Source organism: Oryctolagus cuniculus, chromosome 3 (assembly GCF_051225735.1).
Source record: "Oryctolagus cuniculus isolate XC-2025 breed Fujian yellow rabbit chromosome 3, ASM5122573v1, whole genome shotgun sequence".
Classification (NCBI taxonomy): domain Eukaryota; kingdom Metazoa; phylum Chordata; class Mammalia; order Lagomorpha; family Leporidae; genus Oryctolagus; species Oryctolagus cuniculus.
In genome coordinates this window covers 79,983,363-80,002,583 of record NC_142869.1, presented here as the reverse complement: position 1 = coordinate 80,002,583, position 19,221 = coordinate 79,983,363, and the positions used below count along the sequence as shown (strand labels likewise).

The 19,221-nt window shown below is 37.8% G+C and overlaps 1 protein-coding gene across 10 annotated transcripts in view; it reads left to right on the top strand.

Moving 5' to 3' along the window:
* The first annotated feature begins 9,735 nt into the window (after positions 1–9,735).
* SLC4A10 (solute carrier family 4 member 10) overlaps positions 9,736–19,221 on the top strand; it is a 329,775-nt gene continuing 320,289 nt past the window's right edge. For 4 of the 10 annotated variants that reach the window (XM_051848038.3, XM_051848035.3, XM_051848037.3 and 1 more), the window contains exons 1-2: positions 9,736–10,005; positions 10,755–10,979. In XM_051848038.3, coding sequence (XP_051703998.1) covers positions 10,863–10,979 — 117 coding nt within the window. In that variant the 5' untranslated portion in view covers positions 9,736–10,005; positions 10,755–10,862. 10 annotated transcript variants of the gene reach the window in all.

Genomic DNA, 19,221 nt, shown 5'->3' with positions numbered 1-19,221 from the left:
ATCAACTTTGAGTACCAAAACAGAAACAAAAAGAAAATAAACAACTGAAAAACTAGGAACATACTCCAACCTCTCCTTGCTTCTGATCCGTGCATTAAGGAACAGTTATTCTTTTTGTGCTTTTGTATATGCTGCTGTCTTTACTGGTAATGTTTTATCTCTTTCTCTCTCTTTCTCCCCTGTGTGTGTGCGTGAGGGGGGGGTGGGAGAAACCCTTTTGTATGTTTAGAGGTGATCTCAGATATCTTCTCTGGGAAATCTTTCTTTTATTTTTATTTTTTATCTTTTATTATTTTTTTTTGACAGGGAGAGTTACACAGTGAGAGAGAGAGACAGAGAGAAAGGTCTTCCTTTTCCGTTGGTTCACCCCCCAAATGGCCGCCATGGCTGGTGTGCTGTGTGGATCCGAAGACAGGAGCCAGGTGCTTCCTCCTAGTCTCCCATGTGGGTGCAGGGCCCAAGCACCTGGGCCATCCTCCATTGCACTCCTGGACCACAGCAGAGAGCTGGACTGGAAGAGGAGCAACGGGGACAGAATCCGGCGCCCAACTGGGACTAGAACCTGGGGTGCCAGCTCCGCAGGCAGAGGATTAGCTTAGTGAGCCACGGCGCTAGCCACGGGAAATCTTTCTTGATACCCTCTGCCTCCAATCTGGTACAGATCAGGTGACACTTCAATTTCTTTCGGTTACCTGTCATACTGTCCTTCGACTTGTCTGATTGTTTGTCTCCCTGAATGTCTATGACCTCATTGGGCCCAGGGACTTGTCTTTCTGGTGCTTTGCACAATATTTGGCTCATAGAGGTAGTCAGTAAATATCTATTAAGTGAATGAATCACTTAAATAAATGTTTGTGTTTCTTTGTTTATGAGATGATTATATTTCTGAGAAGTGGCATTAAATTCAAGCACTTAAAATAATTTTCTCACCAGAAATAGAAGAGCAAATTTAGTTTAGTTTTTGCCTATTTTAACACTATTGAATATATTTTTCTACCTTAAGCAAGGTCTCCCCGTCCCCCAAATTTAGTTATATGCTTTTCTTTTTTAGAAGGTTTTTATTTAATGAATACAAATTTTATATGCACAGCTTTTAGGAATATAGTGTTTTTTTTCCCCCATCCCTGCCCTCCTGCCCTGACTCCCATCCCACCTCCTACTCCCTTTCCCATTCCATTCTTCATTAAGATTTGTTTTTAATTGACTATATACAGAAGGCCAACTCTATAATAAGTAGAGATTTCAACAGTTTGCACTTACAATGACACACAAAGTATAAAGTACAGTTTGAAGACAAGTGTTACCATTAATTCTCATAATACACCTCATTAAAGACAGAGGTACAACATGGAGAGTAAGTGCACAGTGACTCTTGTTGTTATTTAAACAATTAACACTCTTTACTTTTGACATCAGTGACCACCCGAAGATCTTGACATGAGCTGCCAAGGATATGGAAGCCTTTTGAATACACAAACTTTGTCAGTTTAAATGCTTTTCAGTTTATTCATTTGATCATTGACCTTTATGTCTCTATAACAAAATGCAACAGAAAATATGTCTTTAAGTTTCGGAAGCCTAAATAGAGATAGACAGAGATTCCAAATTATAGAATCATAAGAAAAGGCGAAGAGCCAGGCTGTCTATATCAGAAGATTTTCTGCAAAGAATTGGAAGAATTGGAAGGGAGTAAGAGGCTTCAGTTGCTGGAATGTGTCTTTGAGAAAGGACCATGTGTGCTTTCATTAGTTGAGTGCCTGATTGTTGTTGGGGAGAGAGAGAGAGAGAGAGAGAGAGAGAGAGAGAGAGAGAAAACCATAGATAATTCAGATAAGTTTGGAAACTTTGAAAGTACAGTATTTATATTCCATTCTCAAGTAGGGGCTTTGGAATTTTCCTTCATTCCTGGTGTAGACTGACAGAACTAAGATAAATTTTTATTAAAATAAGAGATGAATTTAAAAAACTAAATGGATTTCATATTTTTCTAGTGACTTCAATTTCATAGCTATAAATAATTCCATTGCTTTAAATGTGATGGAAATAGAAATGAAAAGAAACCACCACGCTTTACCCCTTAAATTTCAAAAGTAGTCTATAATAAAACATACTGAAATGTTAATAGTGACCTTGGTGGGAATATGAATGCCTGTTGTCACTCCCCCTCTTCATGGAGGAACGACACTAAACCCTGCCTAGGCTTCATATCCGAGTCACGGCACCATTATGTCGCTCCCCCTCTTCATGGAGGAACGACACAGGACCCTGCGCTGTTCTTTTGTCTGCTCGGCCCTCCCCGGGTTTGCCGCTGGTTCTTCCCGGGTTGGCTACCGTCCCTTCCACCTCCGTGGAAGGGCGGTTCCCCCTGCCACCTTCCCCACTTCCGCGGGGGAGCGGCACACCGCCGGCTGGCTCTCTCGGGGGCTGCACAGGTGTTCCTTCAGAAAGATGTTCCTGGTGCATGTTGTCTCTCTCCTCCTTTATAGTCCTCTTCCACCAATCCCAACTCTGCTACCCACACGCCAAGTATGCTGCTCTCCTCCAATCAGGAGCAGGTCCTGCTGTTTATTGGTTGAACTGGAGGCAGCTGTGTAGAAGCTGTTTCCTCCTCTCCCAGCGCCATATTGTGGGAGAGCAGATGCATAGAATAAATCTTAATTCCAGTAACTTAGTCTAGTCCGAGTTGCTCCCAGTTGCTCCCCACACCTGTCATTTTTGTTTTTTTATTGCGGTGAATTTTGAACATTTTCCTTAATGGAATAATATTTTTCCCTTGTTTTGCTTGGCTAAACAATCCTCATTCTTTGGTTTAGGTTTCTTCTACTCGTTTACTAACTCATTAGTTGGGCAGTGTATCCTTACTCAATATTCCTTTATTCTGGACAATGCATTCTCTTTATCAGCATAGCACACTGAAATAATCATCAGTTTCCCTTTTTTGAGAGTCAGGGATCATAGCTTATTTATCTTTGTATCAACATATAGCACAAGATAGATGTTTAATAAACCTTTGTAGAATTGATTAATAAACAAATCAACAAAATTATTTTATGGTTTCTTGAAATTACAGTTTCAGATAAAGTTTTTTAATAGGAAGTAAGCTTATTAGTAATGTGGAAAGACACATAAGTTTTGTAACTCTGAAAACTATAGTAAAATCAGAATAAAAATTCAGGTTCTTATATAATGTAAGACCACATAAAATGTATCTGATAATTTTATTCACTAATAGTTTGGTTGCTGATGATGAAGCTGAGAAATTGCTATTAGTAGGAGTTTTGATGTTTTTATATATAATATTTGTCATCTTTGACAGAGTGTAAATTCAATGGTAAACCCAGAGATTTTTCTTGTTTATCATCACTTGAGAATATATGGATAAAGTCACATATGGGACACCATGAGTAATGATCACTTTTGTGTAATTCTTCATAACTTGATAGGTAACAAGGACAAGTTAAGGATTATTTAGCTATAATATTAATTCTGTAATAAGTGTGATGCTTATTATTTTCAAGTTAGGCAGAGAAATGATACATCCAGGATGATTTAACAAAGCCAGTGATAATTAGACTTAAAGGCTGATAATTGGAGAAATAATCAGTTGAGGCATGCATACAATTCTTGTTTATATAACAAGAAAAGGAAAATTAAATTCCCCCTCCCCAAAATAATACCCTAAGGATTTTAGCTTTCTACAGGAAGGGAGAGAAAAGTACTACTTTAAGTTAGTCATTTCATTTTCTGATCTGCTCTTGTTTTCTGCACATTTTTTAAATTTAAAAACTTTGTCAATACTTTATTCTGTTTTGAACGAACGTTCTCTTTGAGTACATGATTCATGTATTGTTTCCATGCAGTTGGATACACCCTGTAGATACTCAAGTTTTTATTGAACTGTGTTAAATCTGTTGAAGATGCTGACCTCAATTTATAGAATAGCCCTGTGTAAATTTCCCTGTAGGGATAAACTGAGGAAAAAAGTGAAAATCTGGTCAAGTTTCCAGTAATTAGGATTGGAAAAGACAGTCATGGACTAACGACTTGAAGGATCTCTTAAACCTGGACATTAACCCAATTGGAATGAGTGCCTTAATGATTTATTGCATGTATTTGTTTTCTGATACTTGATTGAATAACTGTCAGATTGGGAGCCAAAAGCATCTATTTAAAAAAAGTGTGATTTTCCACCTTTTAATTCTTGCATTACTCAGAGAAGTCACTTATTGTATTAGAAACTTTGGAATGGGCATTCTTACCATTTCCCTTAGTGGTCAGATGTCATCATTTTTAATCTAATCTTTGTATATATACATATATTCATTTGCATGTATCTCATAAATACATTAAGAACATAGTTATTCTTCCCACCAAACCCGCCCTCCATTCCACTCTCCACCCCTTCCTTCTCTGTCTCTTGTTTAGTCCAAGAAAGAACAAGAAACAGAAAGAATGTAATAAAAAAAAAAACAAGGAAACTATTCCTTGATAGTCTAAATGTCATCATTTTTAAGCCATAAAGAAAGTGCATTTTTAGTATCTCTTGAATTGGTGATATCAAACTAAATATTTTCAGATACGTCTGCCAGTATACAAAATATTCTTTTTTTTATTTATTTGACAGGTAGAGTTATAGACAGTGAGAGAGAGAGCAGAGAGAAAGGTCTTCCTTTCGTTGGCTCACCCCTCAAATGGCTACTACGGCCGGAGCTACACCTGTCTGAAGCCGGGAGCCAGGTGCCCCTTCTTGGTCTCCCATGTGGGTGCAGGGGTTCAAGCACTGCTTTCCCAGGCCACAGCAGAGAGCTGGGCTGGAAGAGGGGCAGCCGGGACTAAAGCCGGCGCCCATATGGGATGCTGGCACCACAGGCAGATGATTAACCTAGTGTACCATGGTGCTGGCCCCACAAAATATTCTTTACATTATTAAGAGTATTTGTATAGGTTCCAAAGGATAGAGAAACAAAGGTATAAAACATAAGTAAATACTATAAACATTACTGGGATGCACTTTTATATATGAAAAATACTTATTTTTGAAATATAATCTTTTTCTAGCAATATATCACTAACATAGTATTAATATTAAGAATATATTTCTGAACTCATTGCCAATCTAAAGTTCAAGTATTTTATGTTAAACAGGACGAAAGCAAAGGACTTTGAGATCTAAACCAGAAATCCAATACTGAAATAAACCAAGACTAAAAATTATTTTTTATGGCTGTCAATGTTGGCAGTAACATTTAGAATCTGTTTTTTTCCTTTCAAATACAATAAATATTAGGTGACCTATTCTCTAAGATAAACATTGTTTTAGTGTGCAAATCTTAACCCTCAGGATATAAAAAATCAAAAGGAGGTAGGAACTGAAAAGTGTGTTGAATCCAAGCTGAATTGTATAGTTAGGCAATAGTTAAAGTTGAGGTCAGCAAGAGTCCCAGGATGCAAGATGGATCAAGGAAGGAAGAACACCATGGTGGCTGTGTTCCTTTCTTATTGCCCAGGACATTGGCAGCTGGAAAGGAAGGTGGCTCATCTGTTTAGTGTTTTGCTGTAATTCCTCTTTGTATGATTGGCTTGTGGCCCATCCCTACTTTTATTTCATTCTTCAGAGAGGAAAATTCCACTTTAATATTGCTGCTATGATGGAAATAGCATCAGTAGCATGGTATCTTACACATAATAGGACCAACTGAATGAAAACTCAAACTACTATCTCATTCAATAGGGTGTGTAGTACATTTAGTTGCTTGGACAAATTCAGTCTTGCTATATTTAATGTAATGTTTGAAATGACTGTCAAACTGTACTAATAGACCCTCATTGATTTTCTAAATAAGAACAGGCTAAACAGGAATCCATATCTAATCATCTAGGATCCAAAAATATTATTAAACTGGAAAAAGCTCTGAACTTTGAGAAATGCAAAATTACCTGGGAATAATTTTCCAAAAACATGCCCTCATCTCCTAGCTCCTACTCTGAAAATATCAGAATCTCCAAGATAGATAACGTGTTAAAAATAAACTGCTCATGCAATTTGGATTTCCTTTTATTTTTCTTCTCTTTACATCCTGAGTTTGAAAATCAGTGGAGAAGTTTAGATATTAAATTCACTGGTTTTCTTAGTAAAATTTCTCCTATCTAATGATGATTTTCTTCCCAGGAGTTTTCAGTTTATACTTATCTTCTTCTTTGGGACATATTTATTGTATGGATATGTTCTCAGGTAATGAACATTAATTTTAGGTTACTCTGTAAGAGAGTGGTAGTAGATTAAATTTTTTCTTAATCTAAAAAAAATCTTTATGTTCATTTTATTTAAAAGGCTGTTAGAGGAGCCAGCTCTGTGGCTCAGCAGGTTAACGCCCTGGCCTGAAGTGCCAGGATCTCATATGGGCGCCGGTTTGAGACCTGGCTGCTCCACTTCCAATACAGCTCTCTGCTATGGCCTGGGAAAGCATTAAAAGATGGCCCAAGGACTTGGGCCCCTGTACCCACATGGGAGACCTGGAAGAAGCTCCTGGCCCCTGGTTTCAGATTGGCGCAGCTCTGTCCATTGCAGCTATCTGGAGAGTGAACCATCAGATGGAATACCTCTCTCTGTGCCTTTCCTCTCTTTGTGTAACTTGACTTTCAAGTAAAAATAAATAAATAAATAAAAGACTATTAGAGATAGAGACAGACATACAGAGAGAGATCTTCTATCCACTAGTTTACTCCCGAGTGTGCACAATAGCCAGGGCTGGCCCAGGTCAAAACTGGGAGTCCAGAACTTAATTCAGGACTCCCACATGAATTCAGATACCCAAGAACTAGAGCCATCATCTGCTGCTTCCAGTCTGTGCATCACCAGGAAGATGGAATTGGAAATGGATCCAGGACTCAAAAACAGGGACTTTGATATGGGATACAAGCATCCCAAACAGTGTCCTAACCACTGTACCAAATATACAGGGCATTAATTGAGGTAGTGCATTAGTAGTGTATTAATTTAGGACAATTTTTTCTTTCTCTATATCAGGTTAGCATTTAATATCTTGGATCAGAGAACTTTAGAAACCTGGACTTTCTTGATCATTAGCAGTAAGATATTTGCTGTTGGAACTCTGGCTAAGTCCTATTTGTAGTGGTAGAAACAATAACTGACAAACACAAGCAATGGTTGCTCCATCGAAGTACCTCTATGATTTAATAATTTATCTTGTAGAAAAATATTGAAGATAAATTAAAATAGGTTTATTTTTATTTTGACTCCAAGAATAGTCAGATTTTTCTTGGTTATATTTAAATTTATTTTGAATGAATATAAACTGGACAATTTAAGGCTTCTTAATTGGATAGACATATTTTTTTTAAGGTTTATTTATTTGAAAGATTTACAGAGAGGCAGAGCCAGAGGTGGGGGGGGTCTTCCATCCTCTGCTTTACTCCCCAAATGGCCACAATGGCCGGAGCTTCTCTGATCCAGAGCTAGGAGCCAGGAGCTTCTTCCAAGTCTCCCGGGAGGGTGCAGGGGCCCAAGCACTTGGGCCAAATTTTACTGCTTTCCCAGGCCGGACTCAAACTGGCACCTAAATTGGATGCTGGCACTACAGGTGGCAACCTTACCTGCTACCCCACAGCCCTGGTCCTGACATAATCTTTTAAAGAGAAGTTATCATTTTCATTCTAATATATTATTTGTGGTTGCTGTTTATGTTCATTTGAATGGGAAAGGAAGTGGGCTTATATTCATCAAATTGACCCAGAGATCAGTAAATGCTCAATCAGATACATTGTCATTTAAGTCCTTGATATCATCTCAATGTGCATGCACAAAGTAGTCATTCAAACATGTTGATGTTTATGGCTTAAAATATTTACTTATAAAAATAATAGAAACTTATTGTAAAAAATTATGTTGAGAAAGAAAACATAAATGTTTTCTATAATTCCACTTGCTATGAGAATTCTGGAAAATTTTGCTGTATTGTTAAAGGTAGTTAAATGCTTGTATTAAATTTTGCTGATTAAAAGTTTAAGATTTGGTAAAAAATTTTAAGGTAAACACTCTTAATAATTTTCAGTCATCCTCTTTTTTTTTTAAAAAGGCCTTTATTTAATGAATGAATATTTCATAGGTACAACTTTAGGAATATAGTGGTTCTTTCCCCCATAACCACCCTCCCATCCCCACTCCTGTCCTACCCCCTACTCTCTCTCCCATTCCATTCTTCATTATGGTTCATTTTTAGTTATATTTTATATACAGAGGACTAACTCTATACTAAGTAAAGATTTCAACAGTTTGCACTCACACAGATGCACAAAATATAAAGTACTATTTGAAGACTAGTTTTACTGTTAATTCTCATAGTACAACACATTAAGGACAGAGGTCCAACATGGGGAGTAAGTGTACAGTGACTTCTGTTGTTCATTTAACAATTGGCACTCTTGTTTATGATGTCAGTGATCACCTGAGGCTCTAGCCATGAGTGCCAAGGCTATGGAAGCCTTTTGTAACCACAGACTCCATCAATATTTGGACAGGGCCATAAGCAAAGTGGAAGTTCTCTCCTTCCTTCAGAGAAAAGTACATCCCTCTTTGATGGCCCCTTCTTCCTACTGAGGTCTCACTCACAGAGATCCTTCCTGTATGATATTTTTTGCCAGCATGTCTTGGCTTTCCACAGGCATTCTCTCTTAATCCCTGAAAGCTTTTTACCCCTCTTCATCTGCAGCCTTAATATTCATAGTCCGGGGTCCAGTGACATATGGGTTTCATAACTTAAAATACTCTGGATGCAAGCTCTCTGCTGTGGCCCCCGAAGGCAGTGGAGGATGGCCCAAGTGCTTGGACCCTGCACCCGTATGGGGGACCAGGAGGAAGCACCTGGCTCCTGGCTTTGGATCGGCGTAGCGCGCCGGCTGTAATGGCCATTTGAGGGGTGAACCAACGGAAGGAAGACCTTTCTCTCTGTCTCTGTCTCTCTCTCTCTCTCTCACTGTCTAACTCTGCCTGTCAAAAAATAAAAATAAAATAAAATAAAAAATACTCTGGATGCAGTAGCTGTTTCAGGAAATATGTGTAGTTACTAAATGACAATTATCAGCTACTTTTGCCTACAAAAGAGCTTATTTATCCGACTCTCTTTTGTTCCATGGATTATTTAGATAATCCCCTATCTCACTTTTGTTGAGACTTCTAAAATAAAGCAGTACATGTTTGGGCTACTGTTGTCAGGCTCACTGTCTTTTCAAAGTGCCTTGGTGTGTTGAATATTGCCACTCTCAAAATATTTTCTTTCCCTGTCATTTTTGTCAGGTAATCATAGAATAATATTTTTTATTTAAAAATGTATGACATGTAAACTCAAATATTGGAGATTTCTGTCCAAATTTTATTGAGTCAACAATGACTTAATTTTTTTTTTTTTAGTGAATAGTTCAGTCTCAATAAGACCAATTTCAAGGATGTCTTATTTGTTTTAAAAGTCCCAGGTAGTTAGAGCAGAGTATCTAGTAAACCTTATTAACATCACCATTAAATTATGTCTTTGTGAGGTTCTGGGAATGAAGGAAGTTGCCTCAAAGTGTCAAAATCAGGCTTAGCTGGTTAGAGACCTGCACAGACTCATTTATGTAAGAAGTTAGCATCTTAGGTGAAATTCATGATGCCCATCAGTTTGCAGCATTGCAGGCTGTATTTTACACCAGTAGCCAGGTGTGGGCAGTGATACAGGGCTTGAGGGATCTCTTACTGGCCCAGGGATCCAAGGCATTCAGTGCAAAACCTGGCCAGCAGCCCGAGTGAGTAGAAGCCATGTGACTCTGGTGAGTTGGAGTGTGCAATTGCCTCCTGCTTCAGAGCTACCTGATCCGAATACTAAGCAGAGCGAGTGCTGTGCTGAGTGTAAGGCACTGAAGACACTGCAGAGCAAGGTGCTTATTCCAGACGCTTTACAAAACATGGAGATTAAAGACCAGGGAGCCCAAATGGAGCCGCTGCTGCCTACGGTAAGAGACAACCTGCTGTCACATAAATTAACTGCTTTGCTGCAAAACCTGTTAGGCAAGTGGTCTGCTAGCTAAGTGCAGCGAGTGTACTTTCGGGGTGGTGGATAGCTCCCACGACAAACGGACAGGGGTCTCCTCTCATCCCGGGAGACTGAAATGCATAAAGCAAAGCACATGATTTTTTTCCCCCCTTCTCAATATGGATGCATCACGGTGATGAAATATCTCATGTTTGCCGCTGTTTGAAGAAATGGCTAGGTTTAGCGGCAGGGGCAGCTGTGTGTGTCACCCTCCCTGCCTGTTTCTCCATTTCTCAGTCTGTGCTGTGGCTCAGGCCCCTGCTAAGAAGCCCCGTTTTATTACATTTAATCCCTGAAAAATTTCCTCCCTATGCCTCATCTCCAGGCAGTGAGGTGAGGGAATCTGCCGCTGTTGCAGCTCTAGCGATTTAGTCTCCGCAGAAACCAGAGGAAAGAACAGAAGGATCGTGTGTGTGTGTGTGTGTGTGTGTGTGTGTGTGTGTTGTTCGTCTCCCTCTTTCTCAAAGGGAAATGTGTCATGGTTCAAGTACAAAGAAGGTTTGGGGGGACAGGCACAAAATTCAGAGTTGACTATCTGAAAGGTTACTAAATTGTCATTTGAAAATAGCCTATCTGTTTAACTCTGTATCCTTAAGCCGCCTTCTTAGATTTAATTTTTAGATAAGTGATTGATTTGCTTATCCTCTCCACAATCTCCCTGGCTCCCAGACTTTGCAGATCTTCAGGCAACATCTTTCTCAGCATGGAGCTGCTGATGTTACTGTGTTCAAGGAGTGAAGAGAAAAAAACCCACAGTATTTTCTTGACGCAATAGAGATGCCAAACGCTAGCTTCCAGCCATCCATCAGCGCTGTCACAGCTCACGAGGGCAGAAATCCCCTCCCTGCACCAAAGCTTGCTGAGGGGCTGTCGCTTAGCACTCCAGTTGCTCAGGTCGGTGACCACATTGCAGACTACGGACTGGCGGTAAAGTGTCAATTTCCAAGTCCTTTCTTAGGCTTGGAACACACGTTTAAATGAAAGGAAATTAAAGGAGTAATAGGCATATTATGGGCCACTGTATTTTCAGGGCCTTACCTCTTCCTGCAGACTCAGATGCTGCAAAAAAAGATTTCAGTTTGCATCCCGGAATCAGCTGTGGTACTGAGCATGCCCAGTTCTCCCCAGGAAGCCAGTTTTGTGCAGGGAGGGAGTGGGGAAGTGGGAAGAATGCAGGAGTCACCACCAAGAATGGAGCCTGAATAAAGAGCAGGGGCAGTGTCAGAGAATGTCAGTTATTTTCCTGCTTAAAAGTACAGACACTGTGTGTGTGTGTGTGTGTGTGTGTGTGTGTGTAAAATCAAAGTGGAGTTGTACAAAAATAAGACTTGTCCATCTTCCCAAACTTGAAAAGATACTTGAATTAGGAGTCTGTGATTACTAGGAATAAGTAGTGTCAAGGACATCAGGGAACTTCCCTGGATGAAAGAGGAACTGTACACAGGAACTGTGATATATAGATGTGGGGGGTTGGAGCTTGTCCTAGAAAAGCCGGCTGAATCCAGTTTGATGAGGCTCATGGATGTCACTTGTGGGGAACAGTTAAAGGGTTTAGGACCAAATGAGGATTAACTAGAGGCATTTACAAGAGGATGTCATTACTAGGCTAGATGGGCAACCAGTTTTGGACTTCAGAAAGCATAAAAAAACAAGTTTGATTAGAAAAAGAAGGTCTACAATAAGTCTGTGAAAAATTTTAAAGGCCAGAGTTAAGTTTGCATTTCATGGGGATGATGGCCATACAGAATAACTATGTAGTTTCACAAAGAATATTATGTTAGGAGACAATCGTATAAAAAATAAGCCTGAGAGTCCAGAAAGGATGCTGAATTATTGGTCCAATTTTATATTTGTATGGTGTTTTCGACATCCTCATCTGGTTTTATGAGTGTTTTTTGTTGTTATTGTTCTTGTTGTCTATCCCAAAACAAGCATGTTATGTAAGGCAAATTTTATTCCCTTTATTCTAAAGAGAAAGTGAGACATGGAATCTGAATGACATGTCTAAGGTCCCATAGTGCTGATGCTAGAGCTAGAATGTAGGTCTTCTAAAACTAGTTCAGAAATTAAAAAAAAAAAGTATCCAGCATTTTTGTACGTCATGTTCTTAACAAGGCTTAACACAATCAGTTCCTGGACTAGAGGCTTTATACTTGGAAGAGAGAAAGAAATACTTTAGGTCTTGTTTTATAAAATTAATCAGATGACTACAAAACATTATAAGGGTACTTCAAAAAGTTCATGGAAATGTGTATTATGAAAATATTATGCATGGATTTTAAGTTTTTGCACCAAACTGAGTGTCTTTCAATTCTATTTTCCAAGAACTTTTTGAAGTACCCACATATTATAGAGGCAATATAACATAATAATTAAGAGCATAGTTTAATAAGTCACAGCACTGCTATTTACTTGCTCTATGATCTTGGGAAAGTTATAAGCCTTAGTTTCCTCAACCAAGAAATGAGAGGGGAATGGTATATATCTTTTGGGTTTTGTGATGATTAAATAAATTATATAAAGTACCAACATTTAGTATGTGTTCAAGAAAATGCAGCTGCTATTTTAATTGTCAGTACAAATACAGACTTTGAGATGGATTCTAGGTTTCAAGTTTTTATAAAAGATGGTTTGTCAATACTGCCTAAAAAGGAAAAGTGGGAAATGGAATACCAGGACACTGTAATGTTGAGGTATATTCTTTTAGTTAAAACTGTGGGAACTTTCAGTGGAGTTGGAAAGACAGTCAGAAAGGCATTAAAAGCCAAGATGGCTTTTAATGGGATAAGAGCATTCAGAGGTAGGTAGTGAGAGAAGAAAGGGAGAAAGAACAATCCTAAAAATGGACAAGTATGTCCAATCATTGAGTGTATTAATGCTGATGCAAGTGAAATGGAAGAAAATATTCTCATTTTAAACTTCTGAAGGTTTACCTCCATATAGTATATACAAAATAAATCTGAAGGGTTTGAGCAGAGGAGGCCCTGAAATGTTTGCCTTTTTTTCTCAGTCCTTTTTAGGTAGCATCAAAGCAATTTTCTTCTGCTAGACAAACCATTATTCCATTTTGTTGGCCCTGAGCCCTCTGAGGTTATAAAATTCACTCTCCTAGGCCCAAAGTACAGCGAAGCTTTGGTAGCTTATGTCTGAAGTTATAGAATGAGCATGTCCAGAAGGATGATTTAGTTATGAAATGCCTACTCTCAGCCAAATATGATCTTGTTGCTGAGGATGTGGTATTCTAACTAGTTTAGAGACAGTGATCAGTTTAACTTTCTAAGAGACTACTGCTTTATCCTCAGATACTTAATCATTGTTGCATGCTTTTTGAGAGGGGGCATTTCTGAAGAATGCATATAACAATAACAATGGTGCTATCATGTCAATAATGATCGAATCAATCTTTTAAAAGTATGAAGCCAGATATTTAGAAAATTGCATTACGACTTCACTGTTTTTTTCGAAGTTCAGTGTTGAATTTGCTTCTAGGAGTTCTCTGACAATTTTTAAATTACCAGGGCATGGAAGAAGCTTCCAGGAGAAGGTCTATATAACAAAGATTTCTGTCATACACCGTTTAATCTTAGCTGCTATTTACTGGGGCCACCTTGGATGCCTTGTAAGAATCTAACATCCTAAAAAGAACTTACTTCAAGTTGAACTTAGTTGTAAAACTCCCTTGAGATGTGGGATTACAGTAAAGCACATTTTTTAAAAGTAATTTGGTACCGTAGGATAGAATGTGGAATTTATCACCTATTTTAAAATGCTAATTCTAGATTCTCAAATGGCCCAGTCTATCAAGTTGTCTTATTTGTGGTAAAAAATTATGAAAAATTTTTTATTATTAAATTAGGGAAAGGAAAATGGGACTAAAATGTCAAAGTAACAAGAAAACCATGTGAATTAGCTAAGTAATATTGTTTTTCTATTTTATTTGAGTTATAATCAGATTTTTTAAAAGATTTTATTTATTTGAGAGGTAGAGTTACAGATAGTGAGAGGGAGAGACAGAGAGAAAGGTCTTCCTTCCATTGATTCACTCTCCAGATGGCCCCAACGGCTGAAGCTATGCTGATCCGAAGCCAGGAGCCAGGTGCTTATTCCTGGTCTCCCATGCTGGTGCAGGGGCCCAAGAACTTGGGCCATCTTCTACTGCTTTCCCAGGCAATAGCAATTGGAAGAGGGGCAGCTGGCACTAGAACTGGGGCCCATTATTAGAATTTAAAGACAACATGCTCACTACACATGGTAGTACAAAGGAAGCAAAATTCAGCTCAGAAATCAACCCTTATTTTCACTTTCATTACTTGAATTATTAGTCTAGAGTGGTGAGTAACTATAGAAATAAAATGGATACATATATGATGATATGGTTGGGGATTGGTGGCAAAATCTAAAGGTGAAAGACATTAAGATTATGACAAAAATATTGAGGTCAGATTAAGAAGTTGAACAGTTATTATAGAGAGTTAGGAAATATCTGAGCCCAGTTCTATTATCAAGCAGAGTCAGAGAGTGTAGTCAGAATATGATCATACTTCAGCGCAGTGCGCCGGCTGCAGCGCGCCAGCCGCGGTGGCCATTGGAGGGTGAACCAACGGCAAAGGAAGACCTTTCTCTCTGTCTCTCTCTCATTGTCCACTCTGCCTGTGGAAAAAAAAAAAAAAAAAGAATATGATCATACTTCCAATGCATAATTTCCTTCTAATCTTGATTGATAGTTGCTTCCAAAGCCTAAACTGGCCATAACTGACCATTGCCTTTGCTGTGTTTTCAAGTGAGTGGAGATAATGTGGGTGCCACTTCCCATTCTTCTGTGTAGATAAACTTGAACTCTTCTCATATCTCACATGACACCTGACCATTGGATTTTCTGTAAAGTTGCCACTGAGAATCCATATAATCAATGTTTGTTAAGTATCATATTTTATCATTTCATAAAATAAATGTAAATTAAAATTTTAATATATTCTTTTACCTCAAACAGTTGTCTCAGATTCTCTTAGAGGTATGCTATTTTTTATTAAAAATAATTCATATATGTTATGTCTTTGTGAAATAGTATGCATATATATTGTTTTAAATTGCATTTTCCTAATGACATATATGTGGTGTATCTTTTTTTAAATCCATACATAGTTAGTTTAAGATTTATTTATTTATTTAAAAGGCAGAACAGAGAGAGAGATCATCCATCCATTGGTTTACTCCATAAATGACTACAACAGCAGGAGCCAGGAGCTTCTTTTGGGTCTCCCATGTGGGTACAGCGGCCCAAGAACTTGGGCCATCTACCTCTGCTTTCCCAGGCTCATTAACAGGGAGTTGTATTGGAGGTGGAGCAGCAGTGATATGAACCGGTGCCCATATGGAATGCCAGCATGGTAGGCAGCTGCTTAACCCACTGCACCACAGTGCTGGCCTGTTGTATCTTTCATATGTCCGTTTGCCTTGTGTATTTTTTATTTTATTTTATTTTTGATAAAGTGTCTGTTGTGATCTTTGGCCAATCTTTTAGTTGTTTGTTTTCTTATTATCAATTTTAAATTATTGAATTTTGAGCATTCTTTCTGTATTTTGAATAATAGTCATATTAGATATATCTTTTGAAAATATTTTCTTCCAATCTATGGCTTGCCTTCTCATTCCTTAATAAAGTCATATACAGAGCAGAAAATTTTAAATTGTCATAAATTCTAGCTTATCAGTTCTTTCTTTCATGGATTGTGTTTTGGTATTTTATCTAAAAAGCCATTGTCAAACCCTATTTTAATTTTTGTTATGGGTGTGAGATCTGTGTTTAGCTTCATTTTTTATTTTATTTTATGTGGATGTCCAGCTGTTTCAACACTATTTGTTGAGAAGTCTCTCACTTCTGCATTGTATTGCCTTTGCTTTCTTGCCAAAGACCAGTTCATTTACATGTCTGTGGATCTATTTATGGGATTTCTATGCTTAAAGAACATTTTTGTACAATGTTGTTTCTCCTTCAAATATTTTCTATGGGAAAAAAAAAAGGAAAACAGACACAAATGGAAGAAAGCAATCAGTGGTCACCTAGGGCTGAGGTGTGTGTTCACTACAGCAGAGCATGAAGGAAATTTTGCTGGTAATGGAAGTGTTTTAAACTTTATGTTGAAGCCACCATAGTGTTAATAATATATCATATGATTTTTGTTGGGACATATATTACAAATTGTTTAGCAAGTCAAACTGTATTTAAAAGATTTGAGCCACAGAAAAATTGTTCAAAATTTATTAATTTCTTTAATTCAGTAGGTAGATATTCCTCCCTGTGTCATGTGTGGCCACAAAAGAGAGAGAAAATGAAAGTACACAGAAAATCTCAATTGATTTGGTTTATTGAATATATGAAAATAGTTCTCCCCTCATCCATGCCAAAAAAGATTTTGTCACTGCAGGGAATACTGTCGAAGTAATCAGCCATCATTTAATTCTGGAGTCATTATTAAGCCTTTAATTGTATAAAGAAAGGTTCTAATAAAATGATCCTGAAAAATTAATTGATTCTCAATGTTTATTGAAATTGGGGTATTTATTTATTTATTTATTTTTTTGACAGGCAGAGTGGACAGTGAGAGAGAGAGACAGAGAGAAAGGTCTTCCTTTGCCGTTGGTTCACCCTCCAATGGCCGCCGCGGCCGGCGCGCTGCGGCCGGCGCACTGCGCTGACCAGGTGCTTTTCCTGGTCTCCCATGGGGTGCAGGGCCCAAGCACCTGGGCCATCCTCCACTGCACTCCCTGGCCACAGCAGAGAGCTGGCCTGGAAGAGGGGCAACCGGGACAGAATCCGGCGCCCCGACCGGGACTAGAACCCAGTGTGCCGGCGCCGCTAGGCGGAGGATTAGCCTAGTGAGCCGCGGCGCCAGCCCAAAATTGGGGTATTTATTTACTTTTATAGATTTTGGAAATGGCCTGGTGTATGTCTGGCTTAACAAAGTACAACAAACTGATGGGTTAAAACTACATGAACTTACTGTCCCATGGTTCTGAAGGTTAGAAGTCAGAAATTCAGGTGTTGGTAGGAGCATGCTCTTTCACAGACCTCTGACCCATCTTCTAATGCTTTCCCGGGCCACAGCAGAGAGCTGGATTGGAAGTGCAGCAGCTGGGATTCAAACCAGCACCCATATGGGATGCTGGCAATGCAGGTGGTGGCTTTACCCACTATGCCACAGCACTGACCCCACATCTACTATTATTAAAACTATTAAAGAGAACTAACACCAGCTGTAAGTAGAATGCCTTCTAATCATTGCAAGGTGGATAAGCCTGAGCAGATACAGTGAGTCTTAGTCATCCAAGTGATCATGTCTACTGTTTTTGAGTAACTGTGGAATCATTGTATTTATTAATTTATTTTAAAGTTTTATTGAGGTAAAGCATACAGTTATAAAATTCTCCCATTGTAAGTGTACAATTCAATAACTTTCAGTAAATTCATAGAGTTGTGCAATCATCAGTACAGTCTGGTTTTAAAACATTTCATTACTCCCCTAAATTTTCTCCAGCCCATTTGCAATTAGCATCCACACCTAGCCCTAGGCAATGACTGATCTACTTTCTGTTGATCTTTTTGTCTCTATAAATTTGCCTTCTCTGGATGTTTCATATAAATTAAATTATACACTAGATTGTCTTTTTTATCTGGCTTCCCTTAAGTAAAGTGTTTTTGAAATATGTCTATCTGTAGCATGTATCAGAAGCTTGCTGCTTTTATTGCTGAAAATATTACATTGTATAAATGTATGGCATTTTGTTAACTAATAGGTTATGTCACTTAGATAATTCCTTACTTTTAGCTATTATAGTTAATGCTGTTATAAATTTCCATTATTTGTCTCCCAATGAACATATGTTTATATTTCTCATGGGTACAGTCTTTCTATTACAATGAATGTGAACTAGTATGCTATTAAATTTTGATTTGCATTTCCCTAAAGACTAATCACATTGAACATCTTTTCATAATGACATTATTGGTCATTTGTATCTCTTATTTGATGAAATGACTTTCGAATGTTTTACTTGTTTTTCAGGTTGCTTATTTGGCTTTTTATTGGTTTGTGTTTGTTTTGAATGTGAGTTCCTTGCCAGAAATATGATTTGTGAACATTTCCTCTTTCTGAACTCTCTTTTTACTTTCTTGAGAGTGGCTTTTGAAACACATAAATTTAAATTTTGAAAAAGTAAAATTTATCATTTTCTCTCTTATTGAGTGGTTTTTGTATAGAATCTAAAATCTCTGCTTAGATCAAGGACACAAAGACTTCCTCCTATGTATTAGTCTAGTTTTGCAGTTTTGGATCTTACACTTTGATCATTGATCCACTTTGAATTGATTTTTGTGTAAAATGTGAGGTAAAGGTCTGAGTTATTTTTTTCTTATAGATATAAAATTGTCCCAGTATTGTTTCTTGACAGAACCACTTTTGCCATTAAATTTTCTTGGCAGCTTTGGTAAAAGTCAGGTGCTCTAAACATAGGTTTTATTTTTTAAATCAATATTCACTTTAATTTTAAAAAGTTGATGTAGAATATATGTATATATTTATGGGGTACAGTGCTGTAATTTGATACTGATATGCAATATAATGATGAAATTATGTTAAGTAGAAACTCAATCTCAAACATTATTATTGCTATCTATAGAGAACTTTCAAATTCTTCTCTGAATTTTTTCCTTTGGTTCTCAGTTCTGTTCTGTTGATCTGTATTCTTATCATTTCCCCTAAAATCATAGTGTCTTCATGACTGAGGCTGTTTAAGAAAAAAATGAAATCAGGTAATGCAAGTTCTTTGGCTTTTTTCTTTTTTTAAAAATTGTTTATGCTACTCTAGATCCTTTGCATTTCCAGATAAATTTTAGGAACAGCTTATCTATTTATGTAGAAAACCTACAGGGATTTTGGTATGGCTGTATTGTTTCAAATTTAGAGGCCAATTTGGAGAGAATTGCCATCTTTACATTGGTGTCTCTTTCTCTCTCTCTTTTTTTTTTTTTTAAGATTTATTTTTAAGAGGCATAGCTATAGACAGAGAGAGGTAAAGACAAAAAGAAAAGTCTTCCATCAGCTGGTTCACTCCTCAAATGGCCACAGAGGCCGGAGCT